The 14600-nt window shown below is 35.1% G+C and overlaps 1 protein-coding gene across 4 annotated transcripts in view; it reads left to right on the top strand.

Annotated features, from left to right (window-relative positions):
* Positions 1–14600, top strand: part of NDST3 (N-deacetylase and N-sulfotransferase 3) — a 171511-nt gene that overhangs the window by 144141 nt on the left and 12770 nt on the right. For 3 of the 4 annotated variants that reach the window (XM_044224128.1, XM_044224125.1, XM_044224126.1), the window contains 4 exons: positions 3756–3879; positions 6621–6795; positions 10020–10190; positions 11581–11690. In XM_044224128.1, coding sequence (XP_044080063.1) covers positions 3756–3879; positions 6621–6795; positions 10020–10190; positions 11581–11690 — 580 coding nt within the window. The remainder of the gene's footprint in view (positions 1–3755; positions 3880–6620; positions 6796–10019; positions 10191–11580; positions 11691–14600) is intronic. The other variant, XM_044224127.1, reaches the window with a different exon arrangement.

Genomic DNA, 14600 nt, shown 5'->3' with positions numbered 1-14600 from the left:
GGGGAATACCTACCATTTCCTCATTTGTCCAAAAATAACTAGGGAAGATTTTATGTAATGTACACAGAGAGTTTAGCCTATTCATTTTCTCTTAGTCCCATTTGCCAATATCAATTTGAAAACAATAATAAATGTGATTTTAAAAAAAAACTCTTCTCATCCTTATTTATTTGTCTGTATCTATTTAAAGTCAAGAGACAACTAGAAAAACATTTAAACTGAAGTCTCTTCAGTTCTCTTTCTCTGTAATTACTGATCACATCTCTCTGAAGCTTGGCATATCAAATTCACTTCAGAAAGCCCCACAGGGGGGCGCCTGGGTGGCTCAGTGGGTTGAGCCGCTACCTTTGGCTCGGGTCATGATCTCAGGGTCCTGGAATCGAGTCCCACATCAGGCTCTCTGCTCAGCGGGGGGCCTGCTTCCCTTCCTCTCTATCTGCCTGCTTCTCTGCCTACTTGTGATCTCTGTCTGTCAAATAAATAAATAAAATCTTTAAAAAAAAAAAGAAAGAAAGAAAAGAAAAGAACAATGCCAGTACGTTTGGCATTTTTTAAAAAAAGAAAGCCCCACAGGAAGTGCATCCTCTTGTTTCCTGCTAGATGTGCAGACATTTTAAAATCAGGGTTAGATGGCAAAACCATTATTTGCCATCTTAAACTCAGTTGGATTTCCAAATGTTTAGTTACAATTGTATATGACATTTAACTTTGGAAGAAAAATTTTTATCTCCTTTTTATAGAAACTAAATTTTCCCCAGTTTTGTAGTGGTATAATTTACATGCAAAAAAATTCACCAATTTTAGTGCAAATTTTTATGAATTTTGACAGTCATGCACAGTTGTATAGCCACCACAACACTGACACTTCTATCTCAAAAACAAACAAACAAACAACAACAAAAAAACCACTTCTGTCTCCCTAAAAGTTTTCTCCATTCACATGCTTTGTAGTCAATGCCCCTCCCCATCCTCAGTCACAGGAAACTACTTTTGGCTACTACAGTTTTGCCTTTTCTAGACTTTCATATAAATGGAAGCATTAAATGTACAATCTTTTGTTTTTGACTTCTTTCACTTAAGATAATGCTTTTGAGATTCATCCATGTTACTATGTATAGCAATATTTTATGAAATTGATATTTTAAGTGGAGAAACATCTTCTGATCAGTTTCATAAAAATAAAAGAGCTTCATTTTAACTTCAGTTTTTAGCAAAGGCATTTTTCTGAATAATTTTGCATAGATGTATAATCTTCTGCACATTCAAATATTTTTAGTGTTGAAACTGACAAAAAATAAAACAAAATTTATGGATGGTTATTTGAATGGGTGTGTCTATGATTAGGTGGTTGTTTTATACACATACATACATTATATACATTCAAACACACATACATACATACACATACACACAAGACAGTTTATTCAGACCCAAGGATGTGAGAAGGTAAAGAAAGAATTCAGAAACCACAATCTAACAATTTTTTGGCCACTGATACATTACATTATGACTTTTCCTGACCGTGTAATATTTTTTTAGTTTGCTTATTAATCCTGGTCATGCCATTAAAAGCAAACAACTTGATTTAATACAATTTTAAAAAATAAAATTCAGAAAAGTATGTTTCCAGTTGATCAATGAGAGGAATTAATCTGTTTTCTTTTTTCACATTACAATGGTCATACTTCCTATCCTTACAAAGACTTTATTCTTTTCAATTTTTTTAAAGCATTACTGAATTTTATCTCATAAAAGCTGTTAGTTAAAAAAAAATTCTTGGGGTGCCTGGGTGGCTCAATCCATTAAGCATCTGACTCTCGATTTCAGCTCAGGTTATGATCTCAAGGCTGTTAGATAGAGCCAGGTGTGGAGCTCAGTGCTAGGCTTAAGATTCTCTCTTTCCCTCTCCCTGTGCCCCTCCCCACTACATGCATCCTCTCTTTCTCTCTCTCTTTCTCTCTCTCTCTCAAGTAAATAAATAAATAAATATAAAAATTAAATAAATACCTTACTAATATTGAGATATGAAGCTATTTGGGTATTTCATATAGGTTATCTTTCTTAACCCTCCTGAAACCCTGATAGATAGCTAAGTATTTTTCCCCCACAACACAAATAAGACAACTAAGCCTCACATTAGACGTTTTTGTTCACATTCACACAATTGATAAGTGTTGTAATAAAATCCTGATCCTAGAATTTACCTAACTTTAAAGACCATGTTCAAGAAAGCTTTATTCTACTCTGGATTTCAAGTATGGAACATTTTCCCCCCAGTAAGTGTTAGCTTTTGTTCCGCATTTCTTTTAAGTCATGATTCTCAAAGTTTACTGAATCAGAAAATCTGGGATAAGGCTCAGTTCCCTGTTTTAACAAGCCCTCCAGGTTAATCTAAGGCATGCTGAAGTGTGAGAACCACTGTTTTAGGTCAAGCTTGTGAAGAGCATTTTTATTTTGCATACCACAGATTACTATGTTTCATTCCCTATAGTTACCCATCTTTAGAGATAAAATGTTCATTGTTTGGGAAAATATTAATCTGGGACCACAGCCTCTTTCAATTCATTGTTTTAGACAATTTTGCTATTGACAGAGTTATTTTAACAACTTTTCTATTATGTTGGTATGTTAGATTTAAATACAATATTAAATAAAGCTGGTCAGAGAAATCAGAATTTTCTGATACAGACTCCAACATAATATTATTACTAAAGGAAACTAGAACAGTGATTTCTCCAAATGAGAAAAATATTATAAGGCTGTGTCTGAAGACCATTGCTAGCTATTGGCCTGGAATATAATTAATAGGTCCCACTCCCTTAGACTGCATAATAATGTAAATCATATTAGAGCAGAGAAGTAGAAACTAGGATCTTGGGAATCCTAAATACCTGGACCAGAAATATTTTTATATTATGATTTTATAAATATAGTTATAATTACAAGCACCTGATTAAGTTTTAGGGAAACTGAACTCAGATTGCCTCATTTTTTCTTATGCAATCTAAGCTATGCCCTTTAACTCATAATTTAGGCTCTAATTCTACAGTTTATAACACTGCTCATTTTGAAAAAAATCACACCTTTGAATCCCAATAGTCACAAATCTATATGGACACCTGTGATAGGCCATTCTCTTTCCAAAAGTGCAAATTTTGTAAGTTATGCACTAGGAAAGGACAAAATGTTTTAAAAACTATTTTTGACACCACTTTTTATTCAAATTTAAACAGACCTGTTGAAAGTTTAAACTCTGTCTCAAATTTAATAAGCTTTCTTGGGCCTCTAGAAGAACTTTATAGAACCCAAGTACTGGTTTTGGTAATGTAATATCTTATATGAGACAATGGGATCTTTCATTATATAATTCTTGATTAAAATCGAAATATCTTCAGGCACAAAATGTCATTTCATCTTCAGAGAAAGCCTATGAAATGAGCAAGGCAGGTGATTTTCCACTGATAAAGCCAAGACAAAGAGGAGCGAAAAGCCAAAGTCACAAACCAAATCAGTGACAGAGATGCAGTCAAACAGTCCCCCCAATGGGCCTCTTCTCCTCACAATATACTTATCTCCAGTTTTTTAGAAGTTGTTTCTTTTAAAATGCTGGTTATCTATTCAGTTTAATTCAAGGAGTACTAATACGTATCTGTTTGGATCATTACAATACTTAGTTTATTAATGACTTTGAAATGCTAGTAATAGGAAACTTTCTTTTCATTTCATTAATTTCTAAATCTCTATTGTCTTTTCAGGAACCACTGCTTTGTATTTGTTCCTGGTTATGCATCCTTCCATCTTTAGTAACTCCCCCAGCCCAAAAACCTTTGAGGAGGTACAGTTCTTTAATAGAAATAACTACCACAGGGGGATTGATTGGTAAGATGGGTTATTAGTATAAATCTAAAAGTATATGTACTGTGCACAGTTAAAATTAGTGCTAATATTTATAAACATATAAGTTTGTAGCCACAAATAAAAGTTATCCTCTGTGCCTTGGAAATGGATTGAATAAAATGAAGAAGCACAGAAATTATTCATAAGAAACTTTTCTCAGTTTGTTAAGGGACTTGTCACCTCAAGGGGCCCATATGTAATTTCAATTTGCATTAATTATCTTGGATGGTAATTATAAAGTCAGAGAAATACCATAAGACCCAGGAATTTCATTCCTCTCTACTCTTAAGAAAATACTTTCATAGCTTTCTCTTCTTGCATGCTTTGCATTACGGTGAGGCTACAGTCCACGTACATAATTTTCTATTTTGCTTTGTCATAAAAGGTAAATAAACAACTAGAACTAGAAATGTGTATATATTTCATAAGTAATAAAAATGAAAAAACTATCAACAATATACAAAATTTAATCTTTGGTTTTTGAATTGAAATTAGAACTATATATCTGAGGAAAATAGTTAAAGTTAAAATGTCAAATATATACAAAATACAGTAATATAGTAGGAATAGATGTTGCACATGAACATGTTAATAATAAAATATATCTTTAAGTCTTGCTGTTAAAGGTGTAAATTCTAGACAGAAAGTGATTTCAAAGGGTGGAATTATTGTAATAATTCTAGAGCATAAACATAAACATTTTGCATGTATTTTAGCATAAAGAGTTGTTATATATTAACTTCTGTTGTCAGATTGCATGATCTCAATTTTATCAGTATCAACCCCCTCTAGAGTTGCTTGTGTGTAGTCCAAAAGGAAAGAAATGAGTTGAGAATAATTTGAGCAGCTACTAGGATTTACATATATTCTAATTGTAATATCCTTCACTGCCAATCAGTACAGAACTTGATATTGATTAATTTGTGGTGTTAGATAACAACTGTGAGAACTAAGGAAGCATCAACTACTTCAGTGGTTATTTGACCAGTGACTCAAATATATATGCCTGTACATGGTAGAATAAAACTACGTTAACATCAGGACAAAAGGGAGTGATGAAAAACTGCTTTAAAAGTGGAGAGGAATGTAGTAGTTGGACAAGAACTGGACCCTGCTTTTTCCATGAGCCTTTGGGGGCCAGGCCAGATCAACACATTACAGGTCCAGGATCCAGAACTGCATGAGAAAGTTCTTAATGCCGAAACTGTTCCAGCTACAGATAGGACTGCTGAGAAAGAGGGACCACTTTCAGGAACTAAGTTACCAAAATTCAGTACTTTATGCCCTTGTTTTGTGGCTTTCAGAGCCTTTCTCAGAATAAGCATGGCTAAGACAAGCTTAGAGCAAATAAGATACCACTAGACACTTGGCATAACCTTAGCATCCCTGGAACCAAGGTGAGCATCTAAATTAAGAAATATCTTAAAATTTGGCACTTTCTGTAAATAGATTATACACAAGAACAGATAGCAGATCAAACTTTCCAGAAATGTTTATCTGTTTCCCTGTAAAAGGATACCAGAATGACATATTACCAAGGCAATTTCCAGAAAATATAAGAGGATTTCTTTACTGTCCTGGGTTTCAAGACATCACTTTGATGTGTCAGCCAAATTTTGCAATATGTTAACAACTGGAATCTTACCAGAAGCTTTAACATGTGAGATGGCTAAAAGAAAACAACATACTGCATCAAGAAGTCATCACATAATGTTAATGTCTCTCTTGTTTAATAATTATTGAGCGACTGCTTTGGTAGCCCAAAGTTTTGGTGACTTATAATTGAAGAGGGTGGGAGTGGAAAATGAAGAAGCCATTATGATCAAATGTAAGAAACCCTAGAAGTTAAATTTGCATAAGCTCTCTAAAAAGGCTCTTTTTCCTTTAAGAGTTTGCCCTTAGGCAAAAAATATATGGTATCACATGCTGAATTAGTTTATGTTTGACAGCTTTAGTACAGATGGGACATTATGCAAAATCAATTATGTCCTACATATCTGTGCTTAAGGCTTCAGGTATTCCTGTGTTCACACCGCTGGCGATTTACATTCTCAGCCCACTTACAGATATTGGGAAATTTGATAGGATTTTATATGTGGAAATATGTACATACTTTTTAAACTTTTATAAATACTCTAAAGAATATAATTGGTTCTAAATGGGAAAAAGGTTAAGCAAATAGGTGATATTTACACCCAGATGTGTTCTGCCCTTTAACATTTTATAGTTGAATACAACCACAGCACAACACATTAGTGGAAAGGAAATTCTTTCACTTGTGATAAAGTAAAAAGAAAAAAAAATTATCTAAGTCCTTTCTAAATGTCTTTGAAATGAACATATCATCTGTTTTGATCAAATTTTCCTTCTGTTTGAGCACTCACATTTTTCTCTGTAAAATATTTCTGCATTTACATACATTTTACACAGTTAGGTTGATTATTGGTCCAATTCTATCATTCTATGTCTACATTTTTGCTATCTCCCAAACCTGTTTTCCTGATAGTAAGCAAAACAAAAAGAAAATGTATTTAGAGAAGCATTCTCAAAATACATTATTAGTGTCCTATATACTTTTCCCTTGTTAACTATATAGAACATATGCCTTATAGAAAAGTGCTTTTGTTTAGGAAACAAATGAATTTGTGGGATACCTTTGACATCTATAGTCACAAGAGTATAAGTATAAACCAGTCTTATTTTGAGAAATATTCCTTTTCCAGGTATATGGATTTCTTCCCAGTCCCATCTAATGTCACCACTGACTTTCTGTTTGAAAAGAGTGCCAATTACTTCCACTCAGAAGAAGCTCCTAAAAGAGCAGCTTCTCTGGTGCCCAAAGCCAAGATCATAACCATCCTCATCAACCCCTCAGATCGAGCATATTCCTGGTATCAGGTAAGAAAAATACAGACAGAATCTAACAGGTAAGAAGGAGAGTATGAAGAAGGGAGGATGTTTTACAGCAATAGCAACCACCTCAAGTCTCAATAAAAGAGATTTGCTAGTTGTATATCTGCAAACTATAGTGGGTAGAGTTTTCGCTGTTTCTGGAGAAACGAACTTTCTCCTTAAGTTTTTATTAATTTTGCATTAATTTAATAAAATATATTAATTAAATGAAAATATAACAAAATAGTCTGTACATGTATGTATATCTATGCTTCTACACATCTACATTTCAAAAAAATAGACTGAAAAATAGAGTAAGGGTCCCTTTTGCTTGGAAAATATAAAGTTGAGATAAATGTGAAAACCTGTATTCAAAAACTTCTTACCTGCTATTAGGCTAGTATAGCTTCTAAAAAGAGGTCTACACCAAGATACATAATAATTAAAATGGCAAAAAGTAGTGATAGAGAGAGAATCTTTGAAGCAGCAAGAAAAGAAAATAGTTACATACAAGGGAAACACCATAAGTCAATCAGCTGATTTTTTAGCAGAAACCTTGCAGGCCAGAAGGAAGTTGCATGACAGGTTCAAAGCACTAAAAGGAATAAAACCTACAACCAAAAATATTCTACCCAGAAAGCTTATCATTCAGAATAGGAGAGAGAGCTTTCCACACAAACAGAAATTAAAGGAGTTCATCACCATTAATTCAGCCTTACAAGAAATATTAAAGGGAATTCCACTCAAAAATGGAAAGAAAAGGCCACAATCAAGAGTAAGAAACTTATGAAAGGAAAAAATTCACAGGTAAATGAAAATATACCATTAAGATAGTAGGTTGACCACTCATAAAACCAATATAGAGGTTAAAGCACGAAAGCAGTAAAGTCAATTATACCTACAAAAATCAGTCAAGGGATTCACAAAATAAAAGGATGTAGAGTAAGATATCATATCTGTAAAACATGATGGGGGAATAAAAATTTAGTGTTTTTTAAATGGGCTCAAACTTAAGCAACCATCAACCTAATATAGACTGCTATACACATAAGATGTTACGTATGAACCTAATGGTAACCATAAATCAAAAACTTGTAACAGATATGCCAAAAAAATAAAGAGAAAGGAATCTAAGCATAACAAGAGAGAAAGCTATCAAACCACAAAGAAAGACAGCAAGAGATGAAAGGAACAAAGAAGAATTACAAAAACAATCTCAAAACAAGTAATAAAATGGCAATAAGTACACACCTACCGATAATTACTTTAGATGTAAATGGACGAAGTGCTCTAATCAATAGATAAATGGATAAAAAAGCAAGACCTATCTATATGCTGCCTGCAAGAGTGTCACTTCAGACCTAAAGACACATACGGATTGAAAATGAAGGGATGGAAAATCATTTAACATGCAAAAAGCAAAAATTAAGCTGGGGTAGCAATGCTTCTTATATCAGACAAGATAAACTTTAAAACAAGAGACAAAGAGATAAAAAGAGACAAAGAAGGATACCGCATAATGACAAAGGTAATAACCAAAAGCAAAACAACAAAACCCAAAACTCCTTGTCTGAATCTCTGTACCTGGGTTGGAAATAAGGCTGCCTCTTTGTATTAAAGTGAATGCACATAGCTCTGATCTTCCAGACAAATATAGTCTATTCCATTCCCACTGATAGGATTTCAAAAAGATAATTCATGACAATCTAGGATATTAGACATTAAAGTTTCTCAGCCCAGGTCCTTTTGTTATTTAACAAAAGTAGTTTTTCCAGATTGGAAAAGGAAGAACAGATTGTCAGGAAAGGTTTTGTGCCCGGGACAGGGTGGGAAAAGGTCATGATAAAACAGATGGGATCTTAGATAGGCATGTTGATAATAATCTGCATAATAGGAAGTGAGACAGCCTGGAAAGCTGAAATCCACAACTCCACACTAAGCATTGATGCCAAACTCCTACAGCCATCTTTTAAATCACAGTATATAGCAAATTGCAAAATGACTGATTAGATTCTGTGTCTTTTACCTTTTCCACCAGGTATCTAGAGAAAAAGAGAAATAAGCCTTAATTGACTCAAAGAGAAAAGAAAATTGGAACGTGGCAACTGCTTAGCCCCTGAAAAATTGAGAATTTACCATAAAGGGAGATTTCAAGGCTGTAAGCTAACAAAATGTCCTAAATATTACAAATAAATCACTCTATAGTAGCAAAATGCAGGCTTTAACAAGTCTAGTAGTGGTTGTACTATAGTAATTTGAATCTCAATTGCAGCAAATTTGCTATTCAACTAGATGTGGTAAATATCCACAAACCTACCACTAAGCCTGAATATTTATTGGTCAATTTAGGGAAAAGGTGATTTCCTCAAACCCATGGGCCTCAGCCTGAGCCATTATGAAACACTTTCCTATTTGGATTGCTGCTTTCTGCATTTCTGTACAATAAATGATTCTGATTCATCACAAAGGAAGGTTACCATTAGGTACAATAATCTTGGCTTTTAGATGCTAGGTGGTATGTGATAAAAGCTGTGGATTTCAGATAATGTACATGTCAGAGTTTTCAGTAGTCTCTCCATTTAAAATAGCCAGTAGGGCTTTCCTAATCTAAAACTGCATTACTAGATGGAGCAAAACTATATGGCAGAACTAGCAGAGTGCTTGTGTGTTATGGATATTCAATGGACATAACAAATGTTTTGCTTATGGGCTGCAAAGGGGGCATTAATGCAACTTTGAAAAGTTTGCTTTCAGAATAGATACATACACTAAGGGAAAAAACTCAGTAAGTTTGGCTAACTAGGCCTATCAATAAGAATTCAGCCTCTCCCCTGAAAAACAGTCTGAGGGGTTTGAAGTGGCGGGGGAGGGGGGGGGAGGTTGGGGTACCAGGTGGTGGGTATTATAGAGGGCACGGCTTGCATGGAGCACTGGGTGTGGTGAAAAAATAATGAATACTGTTTTTCTGAAAATAAATAAATTGGAAAAAAAAAAAAAAAGAATTCAGCCTCTCCCAAACAAGTTCTCAAAAAAGATATCTTCATCAGCATCATAACTTTAAATCCTGAGGCTCCAAGCAAACATTTTCATCCTTTATTAATAGCGAAACAAATAACTCTCCAGCAGTGAGTCGCTCCTTCCTTTAGCTTCAAGATCTGTCACAGAGATTGGTTTTTAATTATTCATGCCTGTGGTTCAAGTTATTTTAATTATCCACCTTTTCATCATAGCATCAGCGATCACATGAAGACCCTGCAGCTCTGAAGTTTAGCTTCTACGAAGTGATCTCAGCTGGGCCCCGTGCACCCTCCGAGCTTAGAGCCTTGCAGAAGAGATGTTTGGTCCCAGGGTGGTATGCCAGCCACATCGAGAGATGGCTTGTTTATTTCCCTCCCTTTCAGGTACTGAGCAATAAGAATTTACATCATGTTACAATCTCATTAAGTTGATGACTTTGCCTCTAGGATAGAGGAAATTTTTACTCATTAAAACATTACTAGCTTTTACTCTGTACTTGTAAATAAGACTGTGGCAAAGAATACTGGTTAGGCAGAGGTAGACAAACTGCTTAATTTTCTTTCTAAAATTATTTCAGGGTAATTCTCCCTGCTGCATTTTCTAGCGCGTGCCCATCCTGATTGTAAAGAGCTTCAAAAGCTTCATATCCCTGATTCTTAGTCTGCCTGTAAAGCTTGAGAAACTCTTAACCAAATAAGGCAAATATTGTTTTGCTTAATTAAGTGCCATTATTTCCCTTTGAACCACCTTGCTGAATTTTTCATGACCAATGTGTTTTTCTTGCCTTCCTTGCTTCTCTCTTTTGCCAGGCACCAACCTAGATTACAAACTCAGCCCCAATATTGGATTGCATAAAGCAGTCCAGTCACTCAGACATGGTGCATGCCTATGTGTCTAGATATGCTGTCCAGCATGACAGCTGCTGCCACATCTGGCTATTTAAATTTGTATTAAAATTACATGAAATTAAGAAGTCAGTTTCTCAGTCACATTAGCCATGTCTTAAAAGCTCAATAGCTACCTGTTAGACTCCACAACTATAGAAGATGCCCATAGTCACGAAACATCCTAGTGAACAATGTCAGTCTAGACTGAACAGAAATACTGGAGAAGAGGGATGAGCAAAATGGAAGAACAGAGTGTGGTCACTTTGTGGTCCTCCGTCATGGTCTCCTGGCATTTTATCTTTCTGGCCACCTGTCTCCTTCCTTAGAGTAACAAACAAATTCTTCCCCTGAGTCAATTGAGGGACTGCTGTCCACATTCAGGTTCTCTGGGAGTCTTGCCTTCTTCTCCAAATGGGTTATCTAATCATTTCTTAAAACTTTACAGTGCTACTCCTTTGAATGGACTCATGGAGAATGACGTGTCCTCTGCCTCATTACACCTGGTCTTATTCCAACTTTTCTTCTTTTCTACAGTGCTCCTTCCCAGCTTGAGTGATGGAATCACTGTTTGCTTGGTTTCTACTTGTGATTGTGTAGCACATTTCTTAAGCTCTTTTGGTTCCCTCAAAAAAACAATTTTTTTGTTTTCATAGTATTTTCAGGACTTCTCAGATTACAAAAACATGAGTGAATTTAATTCGTGTGATTTATTTCTTATTCCAGGTCATTAATGAAAGGGCCTGTTTAAGGACACAACAACGTGTGCAAATCCCCTCAGTAGAATTTCTCTCATTGGATAATTCAAGAGTTTTTTATTTTTTTTATTATACAATTAAACATCTTTTTTCAATGTGCATTGTCTTTTTTTCCCCCTTCGGTAATTTAGTTGCTAATTATCGATGGGCAACAGCTAAGGATGGATCCTGCTACAGTGATGGATGAAGTACAGAAATTTCTAGGAGTCTCTCCTCATTATAATTACTCTGAAGCTTTAACGTAAGTTTATATTCTAATTAACTTATTGAAATTTCAGGAGAGAATTGGTTTTTTAAAAATTGTAGTTTGGTGATGCAGCTATTGTCTTAACTGTTCCTTACATACTGACTATTTTCTGATTGGTTTGACATCAACTACTTGGGAACAAAATTCAACAGTGTAGCAAAGAAACGTCCTAAGTCCTCTGTTGACATCTAACTATGAAAGAGTTCCCCTAGAAGGAAAGTAGGGAAGCAAAATAATTGTAAATCTTAAAACCAACAATTAACCACAAAAGAGGCTACTTAAGTCAGTAAGTCCTGAGCCTGTTCAACAGACAATAGTGGGAACTCGGTGGAAGCATAAAGAGATGATTAACTAGATGGTTTATGAACTCTCTCTACTGGCTTTTGTGCAATTTTCAAAACCAAAGTCAAGCAACAAGAAATCACCCAATAGGTGACTGAATTGGCAGAGGGAGATGTGCTCTTACACATACTTCCGCTTTTTGCTTCTGTGTTTTTACTCACTGTTTATCTGACCCCATCTGCTCTTCTTCAGGGGCCAAAGCAATTACAGCTCTGGTTTGGTTTTCTTTTCCTCTTTTTTTCTGATTTTCTTAGGTAACTGACTCCATCTGGGCCAGGACTAGGATAACACAAGAGAAGTATTAGGATTTAAGGAGGCACTCACTCTCAGGTCCATGCAAATGCCTGAGCGTGGGTACCTCCTAAATCTTTGCACCTCATGTCCCTCTCTTACCTTAATCCTGACTTTGGCCTCCATTTCGCGTTTTAAATAAGACCTCCATCTTACTTTCTCCACTATTATGGTCAGCAATCAAATTTCTGAGGGTTGTTTTGTTCCTATTTCACACCCCTAGAGCAAGTGGAAGATACTGAGTTGGATGGGCCATAGACCTCACCCCCACTATAACACTTTCTTTTTTAATTTTAGGGTCATAGACTGAACCTTAAAGAAACTGAAAAGGACTGTTATGGAATTCTTCCATTGTATTTCTCACTATAAAACTCACTTCTATAGATCAACTGATTTTCTTTTCATTGTGTGCTTCATCATATAGCAAGTTAGAAGCTGTGAGAGGCAGGAGGATTCCTTTACCTCTCAGCATCCCTTACAACAAAGATTGGCAGAAAAACATCAAATACTGCTTATGTCTTGAACAAATCATATATAGAGACATATGTAAGAAAGACATTTTGGTATGGAGGACAAAGGAACTTGGATTTTGAGCTTCCTTCCCAAGAGCCATTTACTTTGTTATTACTATTAACCTTCTTCTGACTTCTGTGTTTTTATACTACGAGTACTGTTAGAGCTTTGTAGAGCTTAGTTCAAGTACTAACACAGACACTACGCGCCTTAGGTATTTAACTTTCAGCTTGACCTTAAAGAAACCTGAGTGATTGTAGTTTGCAGTTAGAAATTCAAGTCCCCTTTGCTTTATATCTTTTTTAAGTGTCTCTCAGAAAAGAAAGCTTTTATTTTCTAAACAGTTTTCTATTTCAAGTTGGTTTATCTTTGGGTCTCTTTTATAGAGCATATAGCAAAGCACTGTATTTCAGAAAAAAGAAGTGAAGTATCCTATAAAGACATAATCTCCTTTTTTTATAGAATGGTCCTTGACCTGCATGCTGTGTTATTTGTCCCCTTTGTATCCAGCTCAGTGGCAAGCTTTTTATTCACCTCCCCTGCCGGGAAAAGGGAGTGTAAACTTAAGAGAAGTAGTATCAAAGGAACGTACTTGATACAAAGAACTGTGGCTCACTTTGCACCTGGGCTGTATCTGGCTGAAATTGCCTGTTATATGCTGCTCTAGCCTGGTACGGGGCTCAGTGGGTAAAGCAGCAAGATAAGGTATGTGTAGTCTCTGAAACCACAGCTTCTCGCCCTACAGGGCCGCCCAAGCTCTCACCCTGCTGATAGAGATAATGTACAGCCATTCAGTTTCCTTTTATATTTTCTTGTCAGTCATCAGTTGGCCTTAAACACATCAGCCCTGGAGCTGTTGTAGAGTATTTGGAATTTCAGGTCATTGTCTTGGGTCTGAACTGATGCATATCCTCCTTCACCAAGCCCTTTGCAGTTTCAAATCCTGCCCTGATCATTTAGTTACTCTTGTTAAAGTAACTATACTGATACGTTTTTTCTCATCAAGGATGAGCGGGAGTCAAACAAAATGTATGCTCTCAGGAATGTAATTTATTGCTTCATATTTTTTCTGCTAGTGGTAGGGAAGACTATCTCTTTAGTACTTAAAAAGAAATAATTAAAATCCTCTAAGAATGTACTGAACTGCAAACAGAGATATGAATTCTCAACTAACCACATAAATCCAGGGGTTTTTTTCCACACAGAAGAATAAATGAATGAAACTAGGTCTACACAAAGATTTTACTATAGAGTCTTGGCATGAAAAAGTACTCCAATTTAAGCACTCTATAAACTGATTCTCTTCAATATAAAAACAGTTCCAATTTCAAAACTATTTTCAAGAAAAATGGCAGTAAGTTTCTATTGTAAGAGTATTCTTTATTCCTTTCTGCAATTGCTAAAAAAAAGTATTCACGACTTCCAAATTTCAACGCAGTCATTGGATAGTCTATGATGTCTTAACATGAATTAGTACTGGCATAATGAATTTTAAATGACCAGTGAATATGTGAAAAAAAAAAATCTGATTTTCTTGGTCAGGATGGATGTGATTTAAATAAGCAGAAAAGTTTTAAATAATATAAAAGTTTTAACAATATAAATGATTAATATAAACCAATTAAGGAAATGAGTATTTTACAATTCTTCTTCAATATAACCTTCATGCTTAAAGTGTAAATAGGATTGATATACTCAAACTATTTTAGCTTTCATGTTATATGTTACATATGTTTTAGGCTGACCGATCATTTGAGA

Source organism: Neovison vison, chromosome 11 (genome assembly GCF_020171115.1).
Source record: "Neovison vison isolate M4711 chromosome 11, ASM_NN_V1, whole genome shotgun sequence".
Classification (NCBI taxonomy): domain Eukaryota; kingdom Metazoa; phylum Chordata; class Mammalia; order Carnivora; family Mustelidae; genus Neogale; species Neogale vison.
Note: the sequence above shows the minus strand (reverse complement) of the source record. Positions and strands in the feature narration are given on the sequence as shown.